This window comes from Chelonia mydas, chromosome 5 (assembly GCF_015237465.2).
Source record: "Chelonia mydas isolate rCheMyd1 chromosome 5, rCheMyd1.pri.v2, whole genome shotgun sequence".
Classification (NCBI taxonomy): Eukaryota; Metazoa; Chordata; order Testudines; family Cheloniidae; genus Chelonia; species Chelonia mydas.
The window spans coordinates 70,500,680-70,522,163 of record NC_051245.2 but is presented as its reverse complement, the minus strand read 5'-3'; the positions used below and the strand labels follow the sequence as shown (position 1 = coordinate 70,522,163).

General features: G+C 43.4%; 2 protein-coding genes across 6 annotated transcripts in view; one reads left to right on the top strand and one right to left on the bottom strand.

The window, feature by feature from the left end:
* YTHDC2 (YTH domain containing 2) overlaps window positions 1-572 on the bottom strand; it is a 50,086-nt gene extending 49,514 nt beyond the window's left edge. The window contains exon 1 of one of the 2 annotated variants that reach the window (XM_037901557.2): window positions 192-572. In XM_037901557.2, coding sequence (XP_037757485.1) covers window positions 192-375 — 184 coding nt within the window. In that variant the 5' untranslated portion in view covers window positions 376-572. The remainder of the gene's footprint in view (window positions 1-191) is intronic. The other variant, XM_037901558.2, reaches the window with a different exon arrangement.
* A 13,498-nt stretch (window positions 573-14,070) lies between these two features.
* The window catches only part of MCC (MCC regulator of WNT signaling pathway), a 348,703-nt gene continuing 341,289 nt past the window's right edge, over window positions 14,071-21,484 (top strand). For 3 of the 4 annotated variants that reach the window (XM_043546969.1, XM_037901552.2, XM_043546967.1), the window contains exon 1: window positions 14,071-14,834. In XM_043546969.1, the coding sequence (XP_043402904.1) occupies window positions 14,807-14,834 (28 nt within the window). In that variant the 5' untranslated portion in view covers window positions 14,071-14,806. The remainder of the gene's footprint in view (window positions 14,835-21,484) is intronic. The other variant, XM_043546968.1, reaches the window with a different exon arrangement.

Sequence of the window (21,484 nt, the reverse complement as noted above, 5' to 3'; positions counted from 1 at the left end):
CAGGTCACCACCCCCCAACCCAAGCCCTGCCTCCCCGCAACCCCCCCCCCCCACTCCCTGTCGAGATCACCCCCCACCCCAGACAGACATCTCTCTCCTCACCCAGAAGCCCCCTCGGCCCCCAGCCCCCCAAGAGCCTCACCCACCGACTCCCTCCCCGGTGCCTCCACATCATCCCGACCCGCGGTCACCTCTCTGGTCCCCGTAGCGGAACCGCTCCAGGGCGATGTTCACCGCGATCTTCACCTCCTCGTCGATGCGGATGTCCTTCAGCCCCCTGGCCCGGCCGCTGCCCGAGCCGGAGGCGGCGGCCGGGCCCCCGCCAGACAGGGCGCTGCTGGGCGGCCGGGGGGACGCACTGCTGGGCCGGGACATGGCCCTGCGAGGACGAGACACTCGCTCCCAGACAGGCCCCGGGGCTGCAGGGCTCCCTCTGGCGGCCGGGGCAGGCTGCGCGCGCGCACCTGCCAGCGGCCAGGTCACCAGGCAGCCGCCGCGCCGGCTGTGTGGGACTTGGAGGAAAAGTGAAAGGGGGTTGGGGGGGGGAGCTGCGACGCAATGACGTCCCTGCAAGCGGGGGCGGGGCGAAGGGGGCACGCAGGAAATAGGACCAGGCGCCGCGCGGGGCGTATGCGCTAGGGCGCGGCCGTGTCGGTCCAATCACAGCCTTAGGGGCAGCGCGCGGGACGCTGGGCTAAGGCCGCCGTGTGTCCGGGCCCCCGCTGAGCGTGGGGTGCTCACCTCACCTGGCTGCCTCTCTTCCCCAGGAGCTGCCTGTGGGCGGCTCCTCCCCACGTGGGCCAGGCTGAAGCTCCTGCTGCTATTGTCTGCCCCGGTTTCTGAGGCAGGGGCGGCCCTAGGCGCTGTTCCGTGCGGATTTGTCCTCCCTGCAAATCGACCCAAAGCTACAATTGCCGAAGGACCCTTCCTCAGATTTAAGGTCCTAAAGGTCAATGGGATTTACCTTCCTAGGTTGCTCTTCTCCCGTCTCTCCTCACTTCTGCTCTTTCTCTCTTTGTTTTAAAAGTTATAGTTTTCACAAAAACCTCCAAAAATAAAGCAATTAAGAACTGAACAAAACAACAAACTCACAAAGAGAAAAAACGGTAAAAACTTTCGTTTAAATAAATCCAGTACATTAATTATTTTAACCCTTCAGAAATGCAACAGCTGGAATTACTCCTAACTTTCTTCAAAATATAGTTGCCAAGCAATGGAAATGCAGACCCTACTTCTAATCCTAACCACTAACTAATATTTGAAACATGGGGTTTCCTTATTTCCAGATAGAAGAGTTTTAAAATAAAGTTTAATATAAGGTAATTAAAAATGCTTTAAGTTACTAAAGTAACACAACAAAATTGGTAAATATATTTTTTATCAATTTAAAAAAAGTTAAATAAGGTGATAACTTGTTTATTTAAATGTTTAACCCTTTGTCATTTTTGTTTGCCTTAAAAAAGACTTGGTCCCTATTACATTGTAAGCACATTAATCTATGGATTAAATTTGGGTTACTAAAAATTTAAAAAATTTAAAACAAACAAAAAATTTATTACGTTAATTAAAATTACATCCCACAAACTAAATACACCAAAAAACCACACCACAAAAACACCCCCAAAAATCAGTATTCAGATAAAAAAAACAAAAAAATTGAAGTGCACAAATAAAAAATTGGTCAAATACACCTCAATCTACCATATATAAACAATTAAGTTGGCAATCAGCTAAAAACCACTATCAGTTAATTTAAACTTAGCTACTATGTAAAGGCAACTGTATTATTGCTCTGTATGTCATTTACATAACATTGCTAAACTGTTTAACCAACATATGAGTAAAAATCCACAAACAAATGGTAGCAAACAACAACAACACAGTGGTTAAAAAAAATTGCTACACAATAACTACAAATTGGGTAAACAAATCCCTGTTAGCACCAGTCATAATGTGGGTAAGTGACCCTGCATCCTAAGTAAAACAGATGTTATTCAAAACAATCTTGTCCAGTGTCCAAGTACCAACATTAAATCCTAACACAGAAATATTTAATAAATTGGTTACTGTCCATTCAGTAAGTTACCTGGAAAACAGCATCCATAAAAAAAACAAAAACTAAATCCTCGTCAACTACTGGTGTACCACAGAGTAATGCCACCAATAAAACAAAAAAGCTAGCCGTTCTTGTTTCCTACCCAGCAAAGCTTACCAAAGGGTAACAACCAGCAGTATGGGTAACCTATAATATGAATGGACAGTATTGGGTAGTAACTAATTACAAAACATTTATATATAAAGGCCTCATTTGTAATGTCACTACTCCAAATTTCTGTTTTACTTCTCATATACATAGCACGGTGGGACACACTATAATAATGCTTATCCCAGTATTTCAAAACACTCAGCCTTCTACCAATAATAACACAAATGGTAACTGTAATTGCCCTCATAAAAATATCTTGCTATCTACAGCACCAACATAAAAAAGCCAAACTATGGCACCAGATTGGAAAAAAAATGTTACACTTAAATATAAAGTGGTCTCATATGTACACATACAAACTGTACATATATACCCATATACACTACAAATATATACATTATATCCATATTATTCATATGTATTAATTATCTGGGAGTGCCCCCAAGGCTCAATCATAAAACTATATTCCTTAATCAAAGTCTCAGGCCCAACATTCCCAGGCCCACCATAAGGAACTAATAACAATTGGAAAATAAAATCTGCCCATCAATCATACAAGGGAATGTGCAAGTTAAGAAACAGATGGGGCATAAGTGTGTAAATGGGAAGCAGTAAGGTGGCCACATAACAGTGTTTAGCCCACTGGACCATCTTCAGCCCATGCGTTATGCTTTTCTGGGACAATGGGTAAACATCCTCCCCATAAAAACTCAAAAAGTGGGGGAATATAGTAGGAAAAGAGCCTGAGACATAAGCCCATGTATCAGAGGCCTGGTATGAAACAGGACCTGCTCACAGAATCTGGCAAGAACAGGGCTAATATTGCAGAAATACACAATCCTAAGAAGTGCTACTCACGCAAACACATCCCAATATCAAGTGGTACCAGAACATCCTGATATCAAGGATGGTATAAGAACATTCCCAAAGGATAACAGGAACACATACACCCCCCCCAAAAGATAAGGTCAGGATGACAGTACGTAATAGACATGTTTTGATCGAACTAACACGTACAAGGTGATGGGTGATAACTAGCCACATCAGGGGGCAGTAACTAACTATGCCAGAGGGGCAGTAATAACTTGTTTGTATCAGGGTATAAAGATGTATCTCAAAGGGAGTATCTTTGCCCTAGGGAGGAACGGAAAGCCCCACTGTTCACCAAACTGGTCCATTGTTATGGGCATACATGTATTATTACTCCGGTAGAGTCTGCGGGATACTAATACATGCTTCGTTGACAATAAAACTGGCTGGGTGCCTTCATCCCTTAACGGATCTTGTGGTCATTGGATGGTTCATTCGAGGTCTGCCATACCAGCTGTCTTCACAGGGCTGGGGTGGCACATGGAGGGAACACACAAGCAACCAAACATCTATTAACATTTAACCAGTGCTGTTACTGTGTTAAACATAATTAGCCACAAGGTGGTGCTAGTACAACAAATGTGTGTTTATATGTAACAAGATTCTGAATCCAAATCACAGTGAGCCAGGCCCTGAAGTCCCCCTTCCAGCAAAACTAGTGAAATTTGCTGGATTAAAGACTTCAGTAAAATGGCCAAATTTAGTCCTGGTGCATAAATGTAGTGTCTTTGCGGCAGACCTTCAGTTGTGACAAAAGATATATTTGATTTAGCTGGAGAGGGAAGCAAAGGTGGTTTTCCCAATTCTCCCATCCTGGGACTACTCTGCATTTTGTTATGAAAGATCAGGGTCATTAATTTCAGTGGAGTTGCATCTGTTTACACCATGGCTGAATATGGCCTATCATGTTTCTTCCAGCAGATAACCTATTACCTGTATCTATGAAGACTCATCAGTGACTAGAGAATATTGAATCACCAGTTGTATGGGCTTCTAACAATTTTAATATCTGAATCTTAAGGCTTTTCTTAGTTTTTAGAGAAAAAATATTACAAGTATATTTTTGAAAATATAATTGTGAGTAGTAGATCATGTCTGTAAACTTACAGGAAATTGTCATTTACCATTATTTTATTAGAACCAATCTAACGTGGATACATGTAACGTATCACACAATTCATGGTAAGTAACTAAAAGAGGCATTGACACTTGTCTGTCTATCCATAGGCGCCGGCTTTGTTATACCAATAAAATAAAAACCAGCAGGATCTTATTAAAGGGGAAAAGGCAAAATACCACATTTATTGTGAATACAGAAAGAATCATAGTAAGCAGTTAGTTATAGCTATAACATTCCATTCAATCTCATATTTATTCACACATTCATTCATACAAACACACACACACTGGTTCTGCAAGGTTGTTATCACAGTTACCAGCCTTAGAGTTGCTCATGCCAAGCCACTGGCCAGGTGGCCTGGACATGAGGAGGGAGCAGGGCCTCGTCAGATGTACATCTGATGCTCCTGGAAGTTGGTTTGCAGAATCAGACCCCAAAGTTCTCACTTTCTAGAGTCCATTTTTATAGGAATTTCTTCCTATGCCAGTCTATGGGAATTGCTTCATCATGCTGTTGCTGAATCAATCAGCAGATGGAACATTCCTCACAGCTCCGTGCTGCCAGATGTTATCTTGTTCTTTGGTTCTCCCATTCTTGAGTCTGTTAGGTGGATTCCAGTCTGCCCTCTGGGGGTCCTCTGGTTGTTTCCACTTGACGCCTTCTTTGGCCGATGGACACTGGATTCTTAGGCTGGCACCTCCCTGATCATTCAGTTATTATCCACACCAAGCATCCATCCACATACATCCTCTATCTCTATTTTAATCACAATTGTTAACAAAGTGAGATGAATACAACAAAGTGGCGGGGAATCTCTGGGTGCTGTTTCTGTTGTTACAGAGTATTGCTTTGAGTCTCTCTCTGTGTGAGTAGTTGTTGTTACAAAGAATTGCTTTGAGAGCAGACTCTGTCGTAGAATGTACTAACACAATTAGCAGCTTGCAAGTTTCAAACATAGAGGGAGAGAAACAGTCCCAAAAACCAAGAGACCTCTTAATTAGTAATACCCTGGAATTTAAACTATGGGGAATCAAACTCATTTGTGATTTTACTACAGAACTTCTATAATATGATCCAACAACTTTCCCTCATTTCCGTGGGTGCTTGACCCCCACTTCTGCCCCTGACCCCGCCCCCACTCCACCCCTTCCATGAGGTCCCGCCCCTGCCTCGCCTTTTCCCCGCCCATTCCAACCCCTTCCCCAAAGTCACCGCCCCAACTCCGTCCCCTCCCTGCCCGTATTCCAACTCCTTCCCCAAATCACCGCCCCGGCCCTGCCTCTTCCCCGGCGTGCGCCACGTTCCCACACTCCTCCCCCCACCCCAGAGTGTGCTAATGCTGCCAAACAGCAGTTTGGTGGCAGCCGGGCGGGAAGCGCTGGGAGGTAGGCAGAGGAGTGGGGACATGGTGCATTCAGGGGAGGAGGAAGTGGGGCGGGAAGTGAGGGGAGCTTGGCTGCCCGTGGGTGCAGAGGACCCACTAATTTTTCCCCATGGGTGCTCCAGCCCCGGAGCACCCACAGAGTTGGCGCCTATGTGTCCATCAACTCTATCCCATAAATAGAGATGGGAATGTATCAGGAATACCAAGACTATTGGCCTGGTCACAGTGGCTCGTGTTGTCCCTGGCTATAGGATTAGTACACAAGGAGCATTTTGGCACAGCTCTGCTCTGAATAGTGACGATAAATTGGCACTGCAGTTTTCCAGGTTTGCTGTGTCTCAGAGGTGCTATTTAGAAATTTCTCCATTTACATGTAATGTACTAGCTTTTTCTAATCAGCTCCCTTGCAAACTCTCCCTGAGATCTGAAAAATCAAATCAGAGTCTTTCCTTCATATACATCTTCAGTGGTATTTATTTGGAGACATTTCTATTGCACTCAATATATATCTAAGCACCTCATAGCTATTAATTAAGCTTCATAAGGGAGTATTTTTTCCATTGTATACACAAGAAAACTAAGGCTTAGAGAGAGTAAGTGACTTGCAAAAAGTCTATGATCAAGAACCTAGATCTTCCATCTCCTCTGCCTTAACACAACCAACTTTCCTTCCCACATAAAAATAAAGATTCTGCAGGCCAAATTCTGTCCTCAGTTATACCTTTGCAAACCATTGTATTTAGTAAGTTATCTTCAGTGAGTTATAACTGTATAATTAAGAGCCCTATATTGCAACTGGATCCTAGTTACATCTGTTGATGATACACAACCTTCTTTTTCCATTGTTGTGTTGACTTTCCAGTGATATTGGAAGTGGAAGTTTAAAAAGTTACTTTCAATCACTAAAGTTAGCAAATATGACTCATAATATACACAGGGGGCATATCTGTTGAGTAAGAATGTATCATTTGTACATAATCCTTTGCCAGAGTAGAAATGCATTTTACGGTTTGTGGACCAAATCCATCCCTAGTCTATCCTCATTGATAAATTTATACCAGGGATTAATTCTTCTAGGAGTTTAAGACAGGAATTTATAAAATATCAGTGAAAGAGAGAGAAGTTTGACTTACTTGAAGGACAGTATTTAAATATCACATTGTAAAGAGGAGACAGCGTTAGGGTACTAAACAGAATAGGGTACTAAACACCATAGATTTTTAGACTTTTTATAGATATGCACGAAAATAAACATCTTGCAGCTAATAAATCATTCCCAAATAAGACATTCAACTGAAGTAGAGGAATCAGCTTTAAGATAACACAAAAGAGGTCTGCTCAGGCCTAATTTCTAATTTGGACCCAAGCCCACCCAACCTGGCCCTTCCCAGCTGAACCTGAGCCAGCCGTGCCATCTGTACCCCCTCCCCCTATGTTTGGTGCAGTGGTGGCCACCTGCTGCACTGTGTGAACTGCAAAGTGCGGTGCTTCAACTCATTAGCACACAATGTAGCAAGGTGGCAGTGGCTGGCAGGAAACAGCAGGGCATGCGTCTGCTACCGCACCAACCCCATGGGCAGAAGGAGAGCCAACCTGTTTTCCCACCCAACCTGAATCCAGTGCTTGTAGTCAGGTCCTGTCAGGTTCGGGTGAGGTTGCAAGGCTCTAACACAAAAAGCCACTAAATGCAGTATAATTCTGTGCTGCAAATTGCAATAAAGCCTGGATTATGGTTTTCATATGAAACTGGTTGCTTTTCCAGGTGCAGTGCAATTAATAAGTTGGTTCAAATGTACAGTGAAACTCTGCAAGATGGCAAAGTAGGAATTCAATTCCAGTGCTAAAAGCAGGGAACTTAGGGCTAGGGTTTGCAACCCTTCCTCATGTTTGTGAGAACTTACACAAGTAGTCCCACTGAAGTCAGTAAGTGCTCACTAACAGGAGGAATGGCATCTTATCCTCAGTCAGGTGAGAGGATATAGGCTTTTATAGGGTTAAACGAACAACTATGGCTGACTCAGCCACCCTGTCATTCTAATTTGTTCAAAACTGGAGATAGACACATTTATTTTGACTAATATTAAACCCACTGAAACATTGTGAGTTTAAAAAAGTGTGTCTCAAACTCAACGTTATTGATTGTGCTTTCCATTGGGAAGAGTAAATACATAAAAGGAACAGGGTGAAACAATCATTAAAAACACAAGGGAAAAATTAACCAGTGAGGACCATAACAAAAAGAGACCATTAAAAAAAAGGGGGAAAGGTGGAGTTGAGAAAAATTCTAATCAAAATATAAATTTTATATATATATATATATATATATACACACACACACACACACACACTATATATATATATATATATATATATATATATATAGGCCACCCACTTGTTTCTAAGGGGTTGTTGTTCTTTCTCCAATATATAGATCAGGCCTCTCATCAGCTAGAAGAAGCTCATCTCCTTGCAGGCATTTGCCAGAGGATGTCTAGGGGATATTTATATGAATATAGGAAGTGCTATACAGCATTAGACCAACAGTCCATCCTATCTGGCATTCTGTCTCCACTGGCAGTCAAAACCAGATGCTCAACAGGAAGATATAAGAAATAGAACATTCTGGACAACCCATAGACAACATATTTTTCTAACCCCAGCAATTTGTATTTCTCTTATGCTCTGAAGCATGATGATTTATATCCCTCATGCATTTTTAATTCTATCTCATACATTTTCTCATTATTCCAAAGTCAATGAGTGCCTAAGTCTCTTTTGAAAAAGGGACTTTTGAAATTACTACTTCCTTGTTTTAATTGCCAATCTGTAAAATTAATTAACGTTTGTAAGGTGCTTAGACACGAGATGTTAAAGTTCATAGATAGTCTGCAGGTAAAGTGGTAAGTGGATCAATGAAAGCCACTCCTCTTCCCTCCCTGCTTGTTCCCTGTGAGTGGATAAATGGAAAGAAGACTTGATGCTATCTGCTATCGCAGGAGCAGAGCGAAAGTCAGTAGAGAACATGTAAAAGAGAAAGAAAGCAGAGAATAGCAAAGTTAAGTAAATGGACAGAACAAAGGAAAAACTATGCATACTGTGTCAAAACGTGGTGTGAGGAATCATCAGGGGCTGGGGCAACCACCAATACATCCCAAAGTGGCTCCAACAACAGCAACAAAAAAGGTGAGAAGTACTGGTCTATAATGTTTTGTGCACTACAGCAACAGAAGCCCATTTTTCATCAGCTGTTGAACATCTCCCACGATAATTTCATAATGTCACATGATGCTGGAATCCATTTTAAATCTGGTACTTTTCCATTTAGAAGGAGCGGGTCGGGACCCAGAGAGACAAAGGATTCCTGCCTTATGCCAAAGCTATAAAAGGGGGTGGAGCAGAACAAAGGGGCAGCCAGTCATGAGAAAACCCCTAGTTACCACCTGAGATGGCTGCTGGAACTAAGGACTGTACCAGGGGAAAGGATTGGGCCCAGACTAGGAAGGAATCTAGTCTGTAAAAGAAGCTTATCAGAATATCTCTGAGGATGAGATATTACCTGTAATCAGTTTCTTAAGGTATTAGGCTTAGACTTGCATGATTTTGCTTGGTGACTTACTTTGTTCTGTCTGTTGTTACTTGAAACCACTTAAATCCTACTTTTTATACTTAATAAAATGACTTTTGTTTATTAATAGACTCAGAGTAAGTGATTAATACCTGGGGGAGCAAACAGCTCTGCATATCTCTCTATCAGTGTTATAGAGGGCGGACAATTTATGAATTTATCCTGTATAAGCTTCATACAGAGTAAAATGGATTTATTTGGGGTTTGGATCCCATTGGGAACTAGGTGTCTGGGTGCTGGAGAGGTAACCTGCTGAGCTGTTTTTGGTTAAAGTCTGCAGCTTTGGGAGCATAGGACAGACCCTGGGTCTGCGTTGCAACAGGCTAGTGTGGCTGGCTCAACAAGACAGGGTTCTGGAGTCCCAAGCTGGCAGGGAAAACGGGCTCAGAGGTAATTTCAGCACATCAGGTGACAGTCCCAAGGGGATCTCTGTGACCGAACCCGTCACACTGTCCAGGTCCACTCTTGATCCCCGTTGCCTTGTGTTTCATGCACTTTAGGGTAATTCAGAGTCCAGTCCAAAAGACAGGAAAAACGTAAAGTCGAGTAGCCTGTACCAGACCCTCACCCCCCGTCCGGGACATATCATTTTTGACCTCTTTCAGTCTGGAACTCTGCCCTTCTCCTGTTGGTCTGGAGAAGAGTTAGGGGAACCCGGGCCTGCAGTCTCCTCTGGGTTCCAGCCCAGGGACCCTGTTTTAGACAGGTAAGGATTGTTCCTTCAATCACGCACTGCTTCCTTGTGCTGCTATGATCTTTCCTTGCTTGTCAGCTCCTTCTCCGGGTCTGAATGCCATTATTCCCATATGGATTTGTGGCTCCATGCAGCTTCTTTCCAGGTCTGAACCACATCCCCCAAAAACTGCAGACTTAACTGAAAACAGCTTAAGAAGTGCTCCTGTCTCTAGCACCCAGATACCCAGTTCCCAATGGGATCCAAACCCCAAATAAATCTGTTTTACTCTCTATAAAGCATATACAGGGTAAACTCAAATTGTCTGCTGTCTATAACACTGATAGAGAGATATGCACAGCTGTTTGCTCCCCCAGGAATTAATTACTTACTCTGGGTCAATTAATAAGCAAAAAGTGATTTTATTAAGTATAAAAAGAAGGATTTACGTGGTTCCAAGTAATAACAGACAGAACAAAGTAAATTACCAAGCAAAATAAAACAAAAACACGCAAGTCTAAGCCTAATACAGTAGGAAACTAAATGCAGGTAAATCTCACCCTCAGAGATGTTCCAATAAGCTTCTTTCACAGACTAGACTCCTTCCTAGTCTGGGTCCAGCAATCACTCACACCCCTGTAGTTACTGTCCCTTTTTCCAGTTTCTTTCAGGCATCTCTTTGGGGCGGAGAGGCTTTTGAGCCAGCTGAAGAGAAAATGGAGGGATTTCCAGGGCCTTTTATATTATTTCTCTTGTGGGCAGAAACCCCTCTGTTCTTCTGTGCAAAATCACAGCAACAAGATGGAGTCTGTAGCCACCTGGGCAAGTCACATGTCTATGCATGATTCAGTTTTTTGCAGGCTGAGGCTATTGTTTACATGTTAATTTGAACGTTCCCAGGAAAGCTCAGATGTGGATTAGCGTCTCCCAAAGTCCATTGTCAGTTAAGTGTTTCTTGATTGGTACTTACTGAGAATAGTCCTTTCTCAAGAAGCTGACCAAATGTTTCACTGAGGCTACTTAGAATCAAACAAATACATAGCCAATATCCATAACTTCAAATACAAAAATGATACACACATACACATAACATAATCATAACCAGCAAACTACAACCTTTCCATAGACACTCCACTTGGCCTCCTCTGTACAAGGACTGGTGCAACCATAAGACCCTGGTTGCAACAATGATCTATACAGTCACAGTTTATGTCAATAACATCACACATTCTTATAAGACTAATACCTATTTTGAGCAAAACTAAAAATACATGTGAACTGGTCTGGTCTCCAGCTATGAGTTTGTCAGTTCTTAGTGAATGCCTGCAATCTGGGCAACAGCTGGCATCTAGTTTGTTAGCATCACAGTTCAGGCAGTTTCTCATTCAGTCTCCTGAAGGCAGGAGTCGCCCAGCTCTCCTCCATGGACCTGAACTTGTAACTTGGTCTCTCTCTTACAACTGATTTTTTGTTTACAGTTCCACATCCCCTATACTATATCACTCTTCTCTATGTATTTCTAACAATTGCTTATGTCTCTACTATGTTTGGGGTTTAGCTTTTCAGTATATAGCACTTGTCTACGGCTTTGCTACTTCTTGGGTTCGACGATCAGCAGGAATCTTGACCTTCAGACTAAACTAATAGAGAATCAGAAAAGCAACTAAGAATTTCAGACTATTACAGAGATGTGCATGGAATAGCAGCAAACTATTGACTAAGGTGAAGATGCAAATCTATGAGACTTGTGTGCCATCATCCCTGCTTTATTGTGCAGAAACATGGACTACATATGCTAGGCACATCAGGAGACTGAACAGCTTCCACATGAAATGCCTGAATAAGATTCTGGAAGTAAAGTGGGAAGACAAAATACCAAAACGCAGAGATGCTGGAGTGCACAGGACTGACGCACTTAGAAACCACTATCAAGAAGAAGAGTTTGCAATGGCTCGGTCATGTCAGGGAAGAGACCATATCCCCAAGAATATTTTGTACATAGAGATTTGGGATGGCTCTAGAAAGCAGAGTCCCCCTTTATGGCAATACGTGTGCAAAAATGGTATGAAGTCATTTAACATCAATGTAGGGAGAGCGTACAAAATCCCATCCAATTTGGAGGGAATATCTGGCACTGCTCCTAGAGGAGAGAAGGCCAAAGGAGCAACACAGAGTGGCTGGCACTCTGCAGGACTTGAAATTCCCTTCTTTGTCGATGCCTAGGATCTCACAGGGTTGGAATGCTGCATTCTGCCCTCAAAACCAGTCCCACATGAGGTGACAATTAGTTAAAATCTCCATGAAGTCAACCTGCCCTTTCTCCCAGTGGTTTGGATCAAGGAAATTTGACAAAAAACCTGCAACATATAGTTAACATTTCACATGCATGAAGAGTGAAAATTAAAAGCTTCCACAGCAACTGTAACTTGGCCACATTACACATTGTGACATTACTCAGTAAATATTCCATATTTAAGACAGCAGGTTTTTCCTTCTGAGCATCCATTTAAGCCTAACATTCAATTGGTCAAGTTACAGTTGCTGCTGAAAATATAACTTTTTGAATTTTTGACTTAGTCTTTAAAAAGACAAGCCCAGAAAGATCCAGCGATGATGACTTTGTTTCTTTGTGTTTAGCATATAATTTGCATCTTCTTCTTGGGCTTCTTCGTTCCTGTAAAATATGAAATTGCCAGGTATTTTAGTCCTTACAAAAGTAAATACTAATTATATTATGATTGTGACAATAATGTGAGAAGTACAACTGTGCAGAATTTGCCAGACTACAGCCATACCATCCAAGTATATACTGTCTTCAGGTATGGTCTCATTTGTTGGAGGTGTTTGAGTAGGTATCTTTCAAAATGTACTCGATTCTGTTCACAGATAGGACCTCTGATGTTGGGAGCCACAGGATGCATAAAAAAGGGAGCCTCTGAGTGCTGCAATGCTATTTCCCCTCCATCCCCTTTGACTTGCCAGGTATTGAGAAGGCAGAACAGTAAGAAATGGGGAACAGCTGCTATCAAGTAGACTGAAATCTGGTTAACAAATGCAGCTAAAGAGTGAGGGTGATGATGCTCTCGGCTACTTGCCAATAGCCCACCCATTTACAACCTCTCCACAGAAGGATCAAGCAGTTCATAGGAAACTATCACCTGTCTATCACCAAAATATCACCTAAAAGATCAGGGAACTCCAAGTGAGTATATGTAGTAAATGGGAATGATTAGACACAAGTGGGAAATTTTGGAGAGTGAAAGTTCATAACACCCCTCGGAAGTGCTCCATCTCACTAGTTTTCTCTCTTGTTTAAACGGACACTGTTAATTTAGAACTCACACTTTCTTATTTTTGTATAGGACACCTCAGATTACTATGACTGAAAAACACAGAGGAAAAATGTTTCTGTTTTCCCTCCCTTTCCTTACTTTGTGGATTGCTCTTTGTGTATAGTCACTTTATCTATTTCCCCTGTAAAATCAGTTGAAACCACATTTTCAGGAGTCAGAATAGCAGCCGTGTTAGTCTGTAGCCGCAAAAAGAAAATGAGGTCTTGTGGCACCTAAGTGAGCTGTAGCTCACGAAAGCTTATGCTCAAATATATTTGTTAGTCTCTAAGGTGCCACAAGTCCTCCTTCTCTATTTTCAGGAGCGTTCACTAGTTTTTTGTTCATGTTTTTGGCAGTCTAACTTGAGACACTTGGGACCTGATTTTCAGAGGTTCTGAGTAAATGCAATTCCTAGAGCCCTGTGTTTTCTGCAAATGTAAACTACCACAAAACAAAATGAAACACCAACAGAAAACAAAAAACTTACCCCACAGCAGCAGCTCCTGTCCCATAGGGCTGGGCCTGGCTCCCCACTTCAGATGTTGTGATTTGGCACATGAGTGCCACTCAAATTAGCCCATGCATTCCTCACTCAAATTTTGCCTGCCTCTCTCTCCATCCCCAGGTCACAACGGAAGTGTGGCTAGGCCAAACGTGAGCAGCACTGTGACCCTGTGTCTCAGGTTGCAAAGCCCGGAGTGTGGAGCCAGCCGCCCAGCTCGGTAAGAATGGAGCCACCACTGCAGGATGAGTGCTAGGCAGGCTCCCATCTTTGGGGCAGGACTCGACCATGATCAAATTAAACGCTCCCCCAAAACCTCCAAAAATTATTTAAAAAAAACCCCAAACCCATTTACTTCGAACCCCAGAGCCTGCACCCCCAGCCCAGAGCCCCCTCCCACAGCCTGAACACCTCACCCCAACCCTCTGCCCCAGCTCTGAGCCCCTCCCACACCCCTAACACCTCATCCCCAGTTCCCTTGGGTTGCTGGCATCAAGGCTCAAGGGTGCGGCTGTCGCTCCGCTTCCCCCCGAACCGCCCCGGCCCTGGTTCACTGGGCCGGGTCCCGCGGCGGGCGCTCCGGACAGGGGCAGGTAGAGCAGCCGCCGCCGCAGCAGCGCCGCGCCGGACAGGCAGCTCTGCAAGGCGCCCAGTACAGCAGCGGCCGCGGCTCCTGCGCATTCCTCCCGCTCGCGAACGCGCCTGAGCCCAGCTGCAGCCGCTGGAAAGTGCGAGCCTGGCCGTCGCGCGCTCCCCCGGCGCCTTCCAGGCCAGAACGCGAATCCGGGGCTCGGGAGTCGCCGCGCTCGTGCGCGAGGAGGCTGAACGCCCGGGCTCTCCAACCCCTGGCTGGCCTTGCGCCGCCGCTCGCGAGCCGCGCTGTGCAGGCACGGCGGGGAGGGCTCGCGCGGACTGAGTGTCCCGAGCACCGCGGGCTGCGCTGCCTGCTCCTCCTCCTCTTGAGCAGAGCCGCATGATGGCGGCAGCTGCGGCCGTGGTGGTGGAGGTGAGCGTCAGCAGCACCGGGAGCAGCAGCAGCGACACGTCCAGCACCGGCGAGGAGGAGAGGATGAGGCGCCTCTTCCAGACCTGCGATGGCGATGGGGACGGTTACATCAGCAGGTAACAGCCGCAAGGGCAGGAAAGGGCTTGTGCAGCTGGGCTCAGGGATTCCCCTCTTCGCCCCCCAAAAGTGGCATCGCAAGTTCTCAGCAAGTTTCTCGGGAGAGTTTGCAATCAGCAGCATTGTGCATGGGAGCTGTCTCTCCCTGTGCAATAGGGGCGGGCTGGACCGGACCATCCTTTCTCAGCTCAGTTTTGCGGGACCTTCTTGTGGGGCTAATAGTTTGTTAGTCTTTCGTTTGGGTGGTTCTGGACATCATGTTGAGTGTTTCTTCTCTCTTGCAATAACTTCCTGAAGATGGTGGTAAGAAGAGATCGAGCCCTTTTTAGCACTGAAGTAGATCAGAGCTCCTTTCGTTTCTGCAGGAGCAAGAGTCTGCTCTGAGGGCAGGATGCTTGCACTGTCCTGCTACTATGGGCAGCTGCCAGAGAGGTTAATTCACATGAACTCCTGGAAGTTAGAGATGTACAAGTCTAGCTTGTACATCTCTAGTCCCATCCACTCAATCGTTCTGCCAGTGCAGGGTTGTTCCTAAGTAACAGGGTACATGATGATGCTCCACTAGTATTCAAACTTCACAGCACAACATTTGGATAGTCATTTGCCTCAGGTCTACAGTGTGAGAATATCAGCTATGAAGGTATAGCGGGCATTTTCTTCTGAGATGTTGAGTCCGATTTAGTGTTCTGTTCCAATTTTCTGTGTTGGGATAGTGAAATTGGTTCACAGTGTCTTGCTTCCTATGTGGATGACCATCCTTTCCATTGGACTAGGAGGGATTAGCTGAAAGTTTAGTACATCAGTGCTAACAAATGGATATTTAGGAATCAAGGTGGGTTTTGTACGCACAGCATATAGTTGCTAATTGCCTGGGGCCAACATTGTTTTATAATATTTTAACAGGTTTTATTTTTATTAATATTTCTGTTAACACAGACAAGATAACTTCCAAGTGACCCACAAAGATTAAACCACAGATGTCTTCTTTACTCTAAGGAATCTGATGGCACCTTAAAGACTAACAGATTTATTTGTTATTCTTCAAGGTGCCACTGGACTCCTTGTTGTTTTTGTGGATACAGGCTAACACGGCTACCCCTCTGATTCTTTACTCTAACATGTTAGACAAGTGGTGTACGGTAAACTTACAAAATTGTTGTAACTTAAAAATTGCTTTGCTCTTCAAGCGCATATAGTTTTGGCTGTGTCTTTCTTGAGACCCTGTTCTTGCAACTCTGTGTGCATGGGTGGACTCTTTTACCCACACAAAATCAATTTAAGGATCAGATAAGATCTTCATGGCAGTGATGATGGGCTTTTACTATGTTGTGTACAGCACTGAGCATGTTGTTGGAAATACATATCACACTTCTATATGTTCCTACATCGGTAGGTAGCAGCAGTCTGTTTTAAGTAGGAGAGGACTAGTGGCAGGGTGTTTTCTGTAAGGGGCCTTTAAATTTTTTTAATAAGCTTTTAGAATCAGGATAGGATTTTCAAAGGTGGTGGGGGCCTGCAGCTCCAAATTAATTAAGTAGGAGTTGCAAGTGCTCTGCACTTCTGAAGAGTTGGGATGTGAGAGAAAGTTATTAGTCTAGGCTAGGAGCTCCTCTGAAACCTAAGAACATGAGGCTGAACAGAGGCCAAGTAAGCTATAATTCTCAACCCAGTTTGAGATTAGACAATTGTTGAGAATCTCGAATACTGTGCATCAGTAAATAATGGGACTTTATATCTGTAGGTTAGTTTAAAAAGAGTCATCTTACATTAGTCATTTTGCCATTTTATTCTTATCTAATAGACATCCTGAGTATTTTTTCAACCAAGGAGCTATTTTATCAGTGGTTATTCTGAAATGAAAATACTGAAAATGTACCCTTTTATATATACCAGTTTGTCAAGTCCAGTAAAGATGATATTTTCCTTTTCGTGTGTATGCCATATTAATAGACATTATTTTGCCTGTCAGAAAATTTGAAATACTTGTTTACAATATATGTTGCCTGATTATAATATGCTATCTCATCTATACCCTTACTACTTTTTTTTCTGATTATGTAAACTGAAGTGGGATTTAATCAAATACTGTAGTTAGTGTACATAAAACTTGCTAATGGAATGTTAATAAATTGCTTTATGTGGACAATTAGGGGACACTAATGAACTACCAAACCAGACTGCTGTATTTTAAATTAAACTTTCCTCCTATTCATCACAAAAGCTGGGAAACAGTTTTAATTAAAGAGAAACAAAAATTACATCATGAAGCAATTGAAAGTAACATGAAAGAGAGAACTATAAAAAAAAATAAAACTTTTAAGGCTGTAATCTTTCCAGAAATATAGAATCACACTGAACACAGCGACAGCTAAATGGAAATGTTGAAAAGGAGACCAAATTGGTGTTCTTTACAGAACCTCTCTCCCCCTCTGAAGAGCTAGAAAATAGCTCTCTAAGTTTAGGATCATCAGCCTTTCAAGATGATTGGTGAAAAGGATGATAGCTTAATTTGTAATAGACCAACTTCAAAAATGTTAAATGAAAGTGCATTTCTAGGCCATTCATGAGAGAATCAGTGAATTGTATGTTACAGTCATAGCTCGTTCTAAATCTCACCCAAGAGCTATGAGGGTTGAGCTTCTAAAATTCTAAGAACTGGAGTAGCGAGGGGCACTGGACTACATCAGGAAACAAATATAGCACAAAAGAGAGTGGTTGAAAGCCAGAGAGGAGGTATTAGGACCATTGTTGATGGTTGTTAACTTACTTTAGGATGGGGAGTGTACTTTCAAGTGAGCAAAGTGGTATGGTCTGGATCCAAAAGTAATAACATAGATATCTATCTTCTCTTAAACTTCATATTTTTAGGAGGATGATCAACGTATCTTTGGCATCATCTGGAGTCATCTGATTTTCTTGACCCCTATCAATTAGGTTTTAGTCCTGGGCACATGGCACAGATAGATACTATATTTATTTCCTTCGACACTGATCTTGGAAATGGAATGCATCCCTCTCTTGGCATTGCGTACTATCTGATCTTTTCCACTAATATACTTTATGGCAAATTGTGTATGCAGGAGTGGGTTTGGCTAGTGGTTCTCAGACATTTTCATAGTGTGTGCCATCTGCAGAGAGGTTGTCTCTCAGACATTTCCTTCACACTCATAATAACACAACATCCATGTGGCACTCTGTAGCAATTGTTTACATGGAAAAATAACATTAGGAAAGTGTTTGATATTTTATCTCCTTTTAATGTAATAAGTGTTTTGTCCTTTTTGCAATGTTAATTGCACTGTCTGCTTTTGCTCTTAATTTAATCTTATCCTCCTATCTATACTTTCCCTTTTGCTGCTGCTTCTTTCTATCCATATAGTTCAGTCGTGGTCCTCTTTCCCTCTGCCCTCCTGAACATGCTGCCTGGCTTCCCATTCTCTCTTGCCTTACTTCCCTGGACTTTTCTTTGCTTCCTTTGCCCACTGGTGACTCTGGTTCCTGAGAGTAATTCCTGTTTCCTTGCCTTTTCTCCTGAAGCTCTAGTAGAGGCAGGTCCCTTCATTGCTCCTTTTACAGGCCTGCAGTTCAGCTTTGTAATAAAAATTGTAGACATCTGTTAGAAGCAGCTAGAAACAAAGAAGCAAAGCTCTCTCTGGGCCACTGGTGGTCACAAAGTGCAGTTTCAAAACTGTTAGACTTTTTCTCTTTTGAGCGTCCGTTTTTGAGAAGTTTTAATTTATTTTAAATGTAACAAAGATTCCCCCCCCCCTTTTTGCAGCTGTTGTTCAGTATAGTTTATAACAATTGAAAATACGCACACAATAGCCATTCCACTGGCAGCCCTGAAGTTTATTCAATCTTTTGCTTGCTTACTAAATGGCTCCAGAAGAGCATTTGTAAGGTTGCTGCTTGGTTTTAGAACTCTTCTGAAACTTCAGAGATCTTGTGGAAGAAAAAAATCTATATTCTTGCAATATAGGCAGGCGGTTTTCTGTTGTATGCATCTTTATTAAGTGTATCACATGGGGAGATGAGCTATTTGCATTTCTGATGAAGTTATATGGAGTCTCAGCTGTGGAAACTCTGTGCTGTCCATTAAACTGAAAATCTCTCTAAATATTATCAGGGAAGTAGAGGCACATATGGAGATAAAGGGCACCTCCTGAGAGAACAGTTAATTGCCAGTCTCTGAATAGTTAAGATGACATTTTAAAATGATTGATAAAGGCATAATTGCTAACTGTGCCATTGATTATTGATGACTGAGACTAGGAAGAAATCAAAAAATGAGGTGAAGAATTTTAGGAGCTCATCTATATGAGTTGTATTCTTTAGCAACTTAGACCCATTTTACTTCAGTTCAGCAATGTTTACAAACTAAAAAAAGTATAAACAAAATGCCGCAATTTTAACTTTGCCAGCATGTTCTATTTACTTCTATTGTGTTCACTTTTTCAATGGAGGACGAGTACATAGGACCCTTTTGGGAGCTCAGCAATAATAATGTTACTTTGTGAATATTGTTTATGCAGGACATTTTTAGGACTCAGTCCTGCCTTTGTTAAAGTCAGTGGGAGCTTTTGTGATTCGCCTCATTGGGAGCAGGATTCAGGCCTTAAGGGTTGTTCATATAAAGACTCTATTTTTACTTATTTCTACCCTGTTAACTGAATTATATTTATTAATAAGGATCTGTTAGTTGAATAATACACAGCTGTAACAGTTTTAGTTTTGCTTTTATTAGTTTTTGAGAGGCTTTAAAAACATTACAGATGTGAAACTGTAGTGTATTAAACATCTCTTCTGAATCACAGAGTCAGCTCATTGGTGAGGACACCTGTAGTCTAATGTTTCTTTTATAAGGTCAAGATATGTGGCACTTGTGACTGTTGATGAGGAAAGTGAGAACGCTGTTCAGTTTTCACAGGTGGTGGAGTAGATTGATGGTTCCTTTTGAAACTCGATGGCCATGCAGTTTTATTAGTGTTCTGGGGGTGGGGTGAGGAAGCGAGAGGCGAGCGGGCGGGGGGGGGCGGTGAGGAGACAAGTGGTGTGGTGGGAGCAGGGCCTGCTGGAGGAGTAAGCAGGTGAATGGCAAGCTAGCAGCAGGGTAATGAGGTGGGCAGGGGGGTCTGGCTGTGAGCGGAAGAGCAAGAAGGTGAGTGGTGAGCCACCAGCGAGCAGGAGTTCTCGCGGTGGGCTGGGAGGTGTCTGTGGCAGGCGAGTGAAGAGGTGAGCGACAGGTGGGGGAGTGAGGAGGGACACAGGAGGCGAGTGGTGGGTGGGAGAGTGAGGAGGGATACAGGAGGCAGGTGGGGGATGAGGAGGTGAGCGGCGGGTGCATGGGCAGTGGATGGAGCCCCCCCCCTTCGGGGAGGCTAGCCCCCAACTCCACCTCTTCTGCCCGCGCTCCCTCCCCCCGGCAGCTGGAGGCCCAAGGCCCCCTGCACCTGGAGCCACAAGCTGCGGCATGAGGAGCCCCGGGCTGGCCTAAGCCTCGAGACCATTCCCCCGCCACCTGCCCGGAGGAGCCCCAGGCCGGCTGAAGACCGGAGCGCCCCCACCTGCCCGGAGGAGCTCCGGGCCGGCTGAAGCCGCAGCTATGCATCCTCTCCCCTACCCAGACCCAAGCCCAGATATATTTTTCATTATTATTTGGAGTTCTATTATGTCAAAGCATTTTTAAATTTACTTCAGAATTGTTATACGGACAACCACTTTTACCAAAAAAGCAAAAGAAACAATAATAAAAAAGACAAGAATGGGCAAAGCACCTTATTTGTGTTTCTATTCTGTTAGGTCCAGTAAAGAATAGAGATAACTGTGCATGAGTTTTATTATTAAGTCTTCAAAAAAAACCCCAAAACCTTACATAAATAAATTACAATGATTTGGATGTATATGTGTGCTTATTACTTAATTAGCTTTAGGAAAAATAAATAATTTTAGGAAAAAGTGTCAGTGCGGCCACCAGCATCTTGAGGAAGGGGTACAACACCTGGATGTCATTCCAAAAAGAATCTTCAGTACCAAACACTTGAGGGTTCAGATTACAGGCCACGGTCCCCCGTTTCTTGCTGAGCGTTGTGTTGAAGGTTTTGAACACTTTTTCGTTTCTTGTGTTCCGGGGTGGGAACGACTTCCAGAAACACCTGGCTTTTCTCACCATATGTTTCTCCTTCAGCTTTTGTGCTCAGTTGGGCTGAGATTTTGGTTGTCAGGATCCGATAAACGCCTGTTATTGGCAAATGTGTTGGCAGGAGTCGGAGAAAGCTCCAGTGTTTTTGGTGTGTCACACAGTGATTCCAAGTTTTCAACAATCAACATTACCTTGGAGGGCAGAATCTAGTGGTCATTTTGGTTTTTTGCCAGTCTCTTCAGAGTTTCTGCTTTAGAACCAACAAACTCAGAATGATCTAGGAGATGCATTAGGACACTCCACACGTTATTTACATGACAGGCAGCGAAATACAAGCTCATCCACCGATGTGGCACAACAGGGGTAGTTTAATTGGCAGCTGGCACTATGTAAAACAAAGCCTTCAACTTGTTTGCATGCTTGAAAATGGCCCCGAATCCAATGATGCAAGATTTCATGTCTTTCATTTCTTCTGTGGCAGTAAGTGCTGACAGTGCAATGTTAATCAGA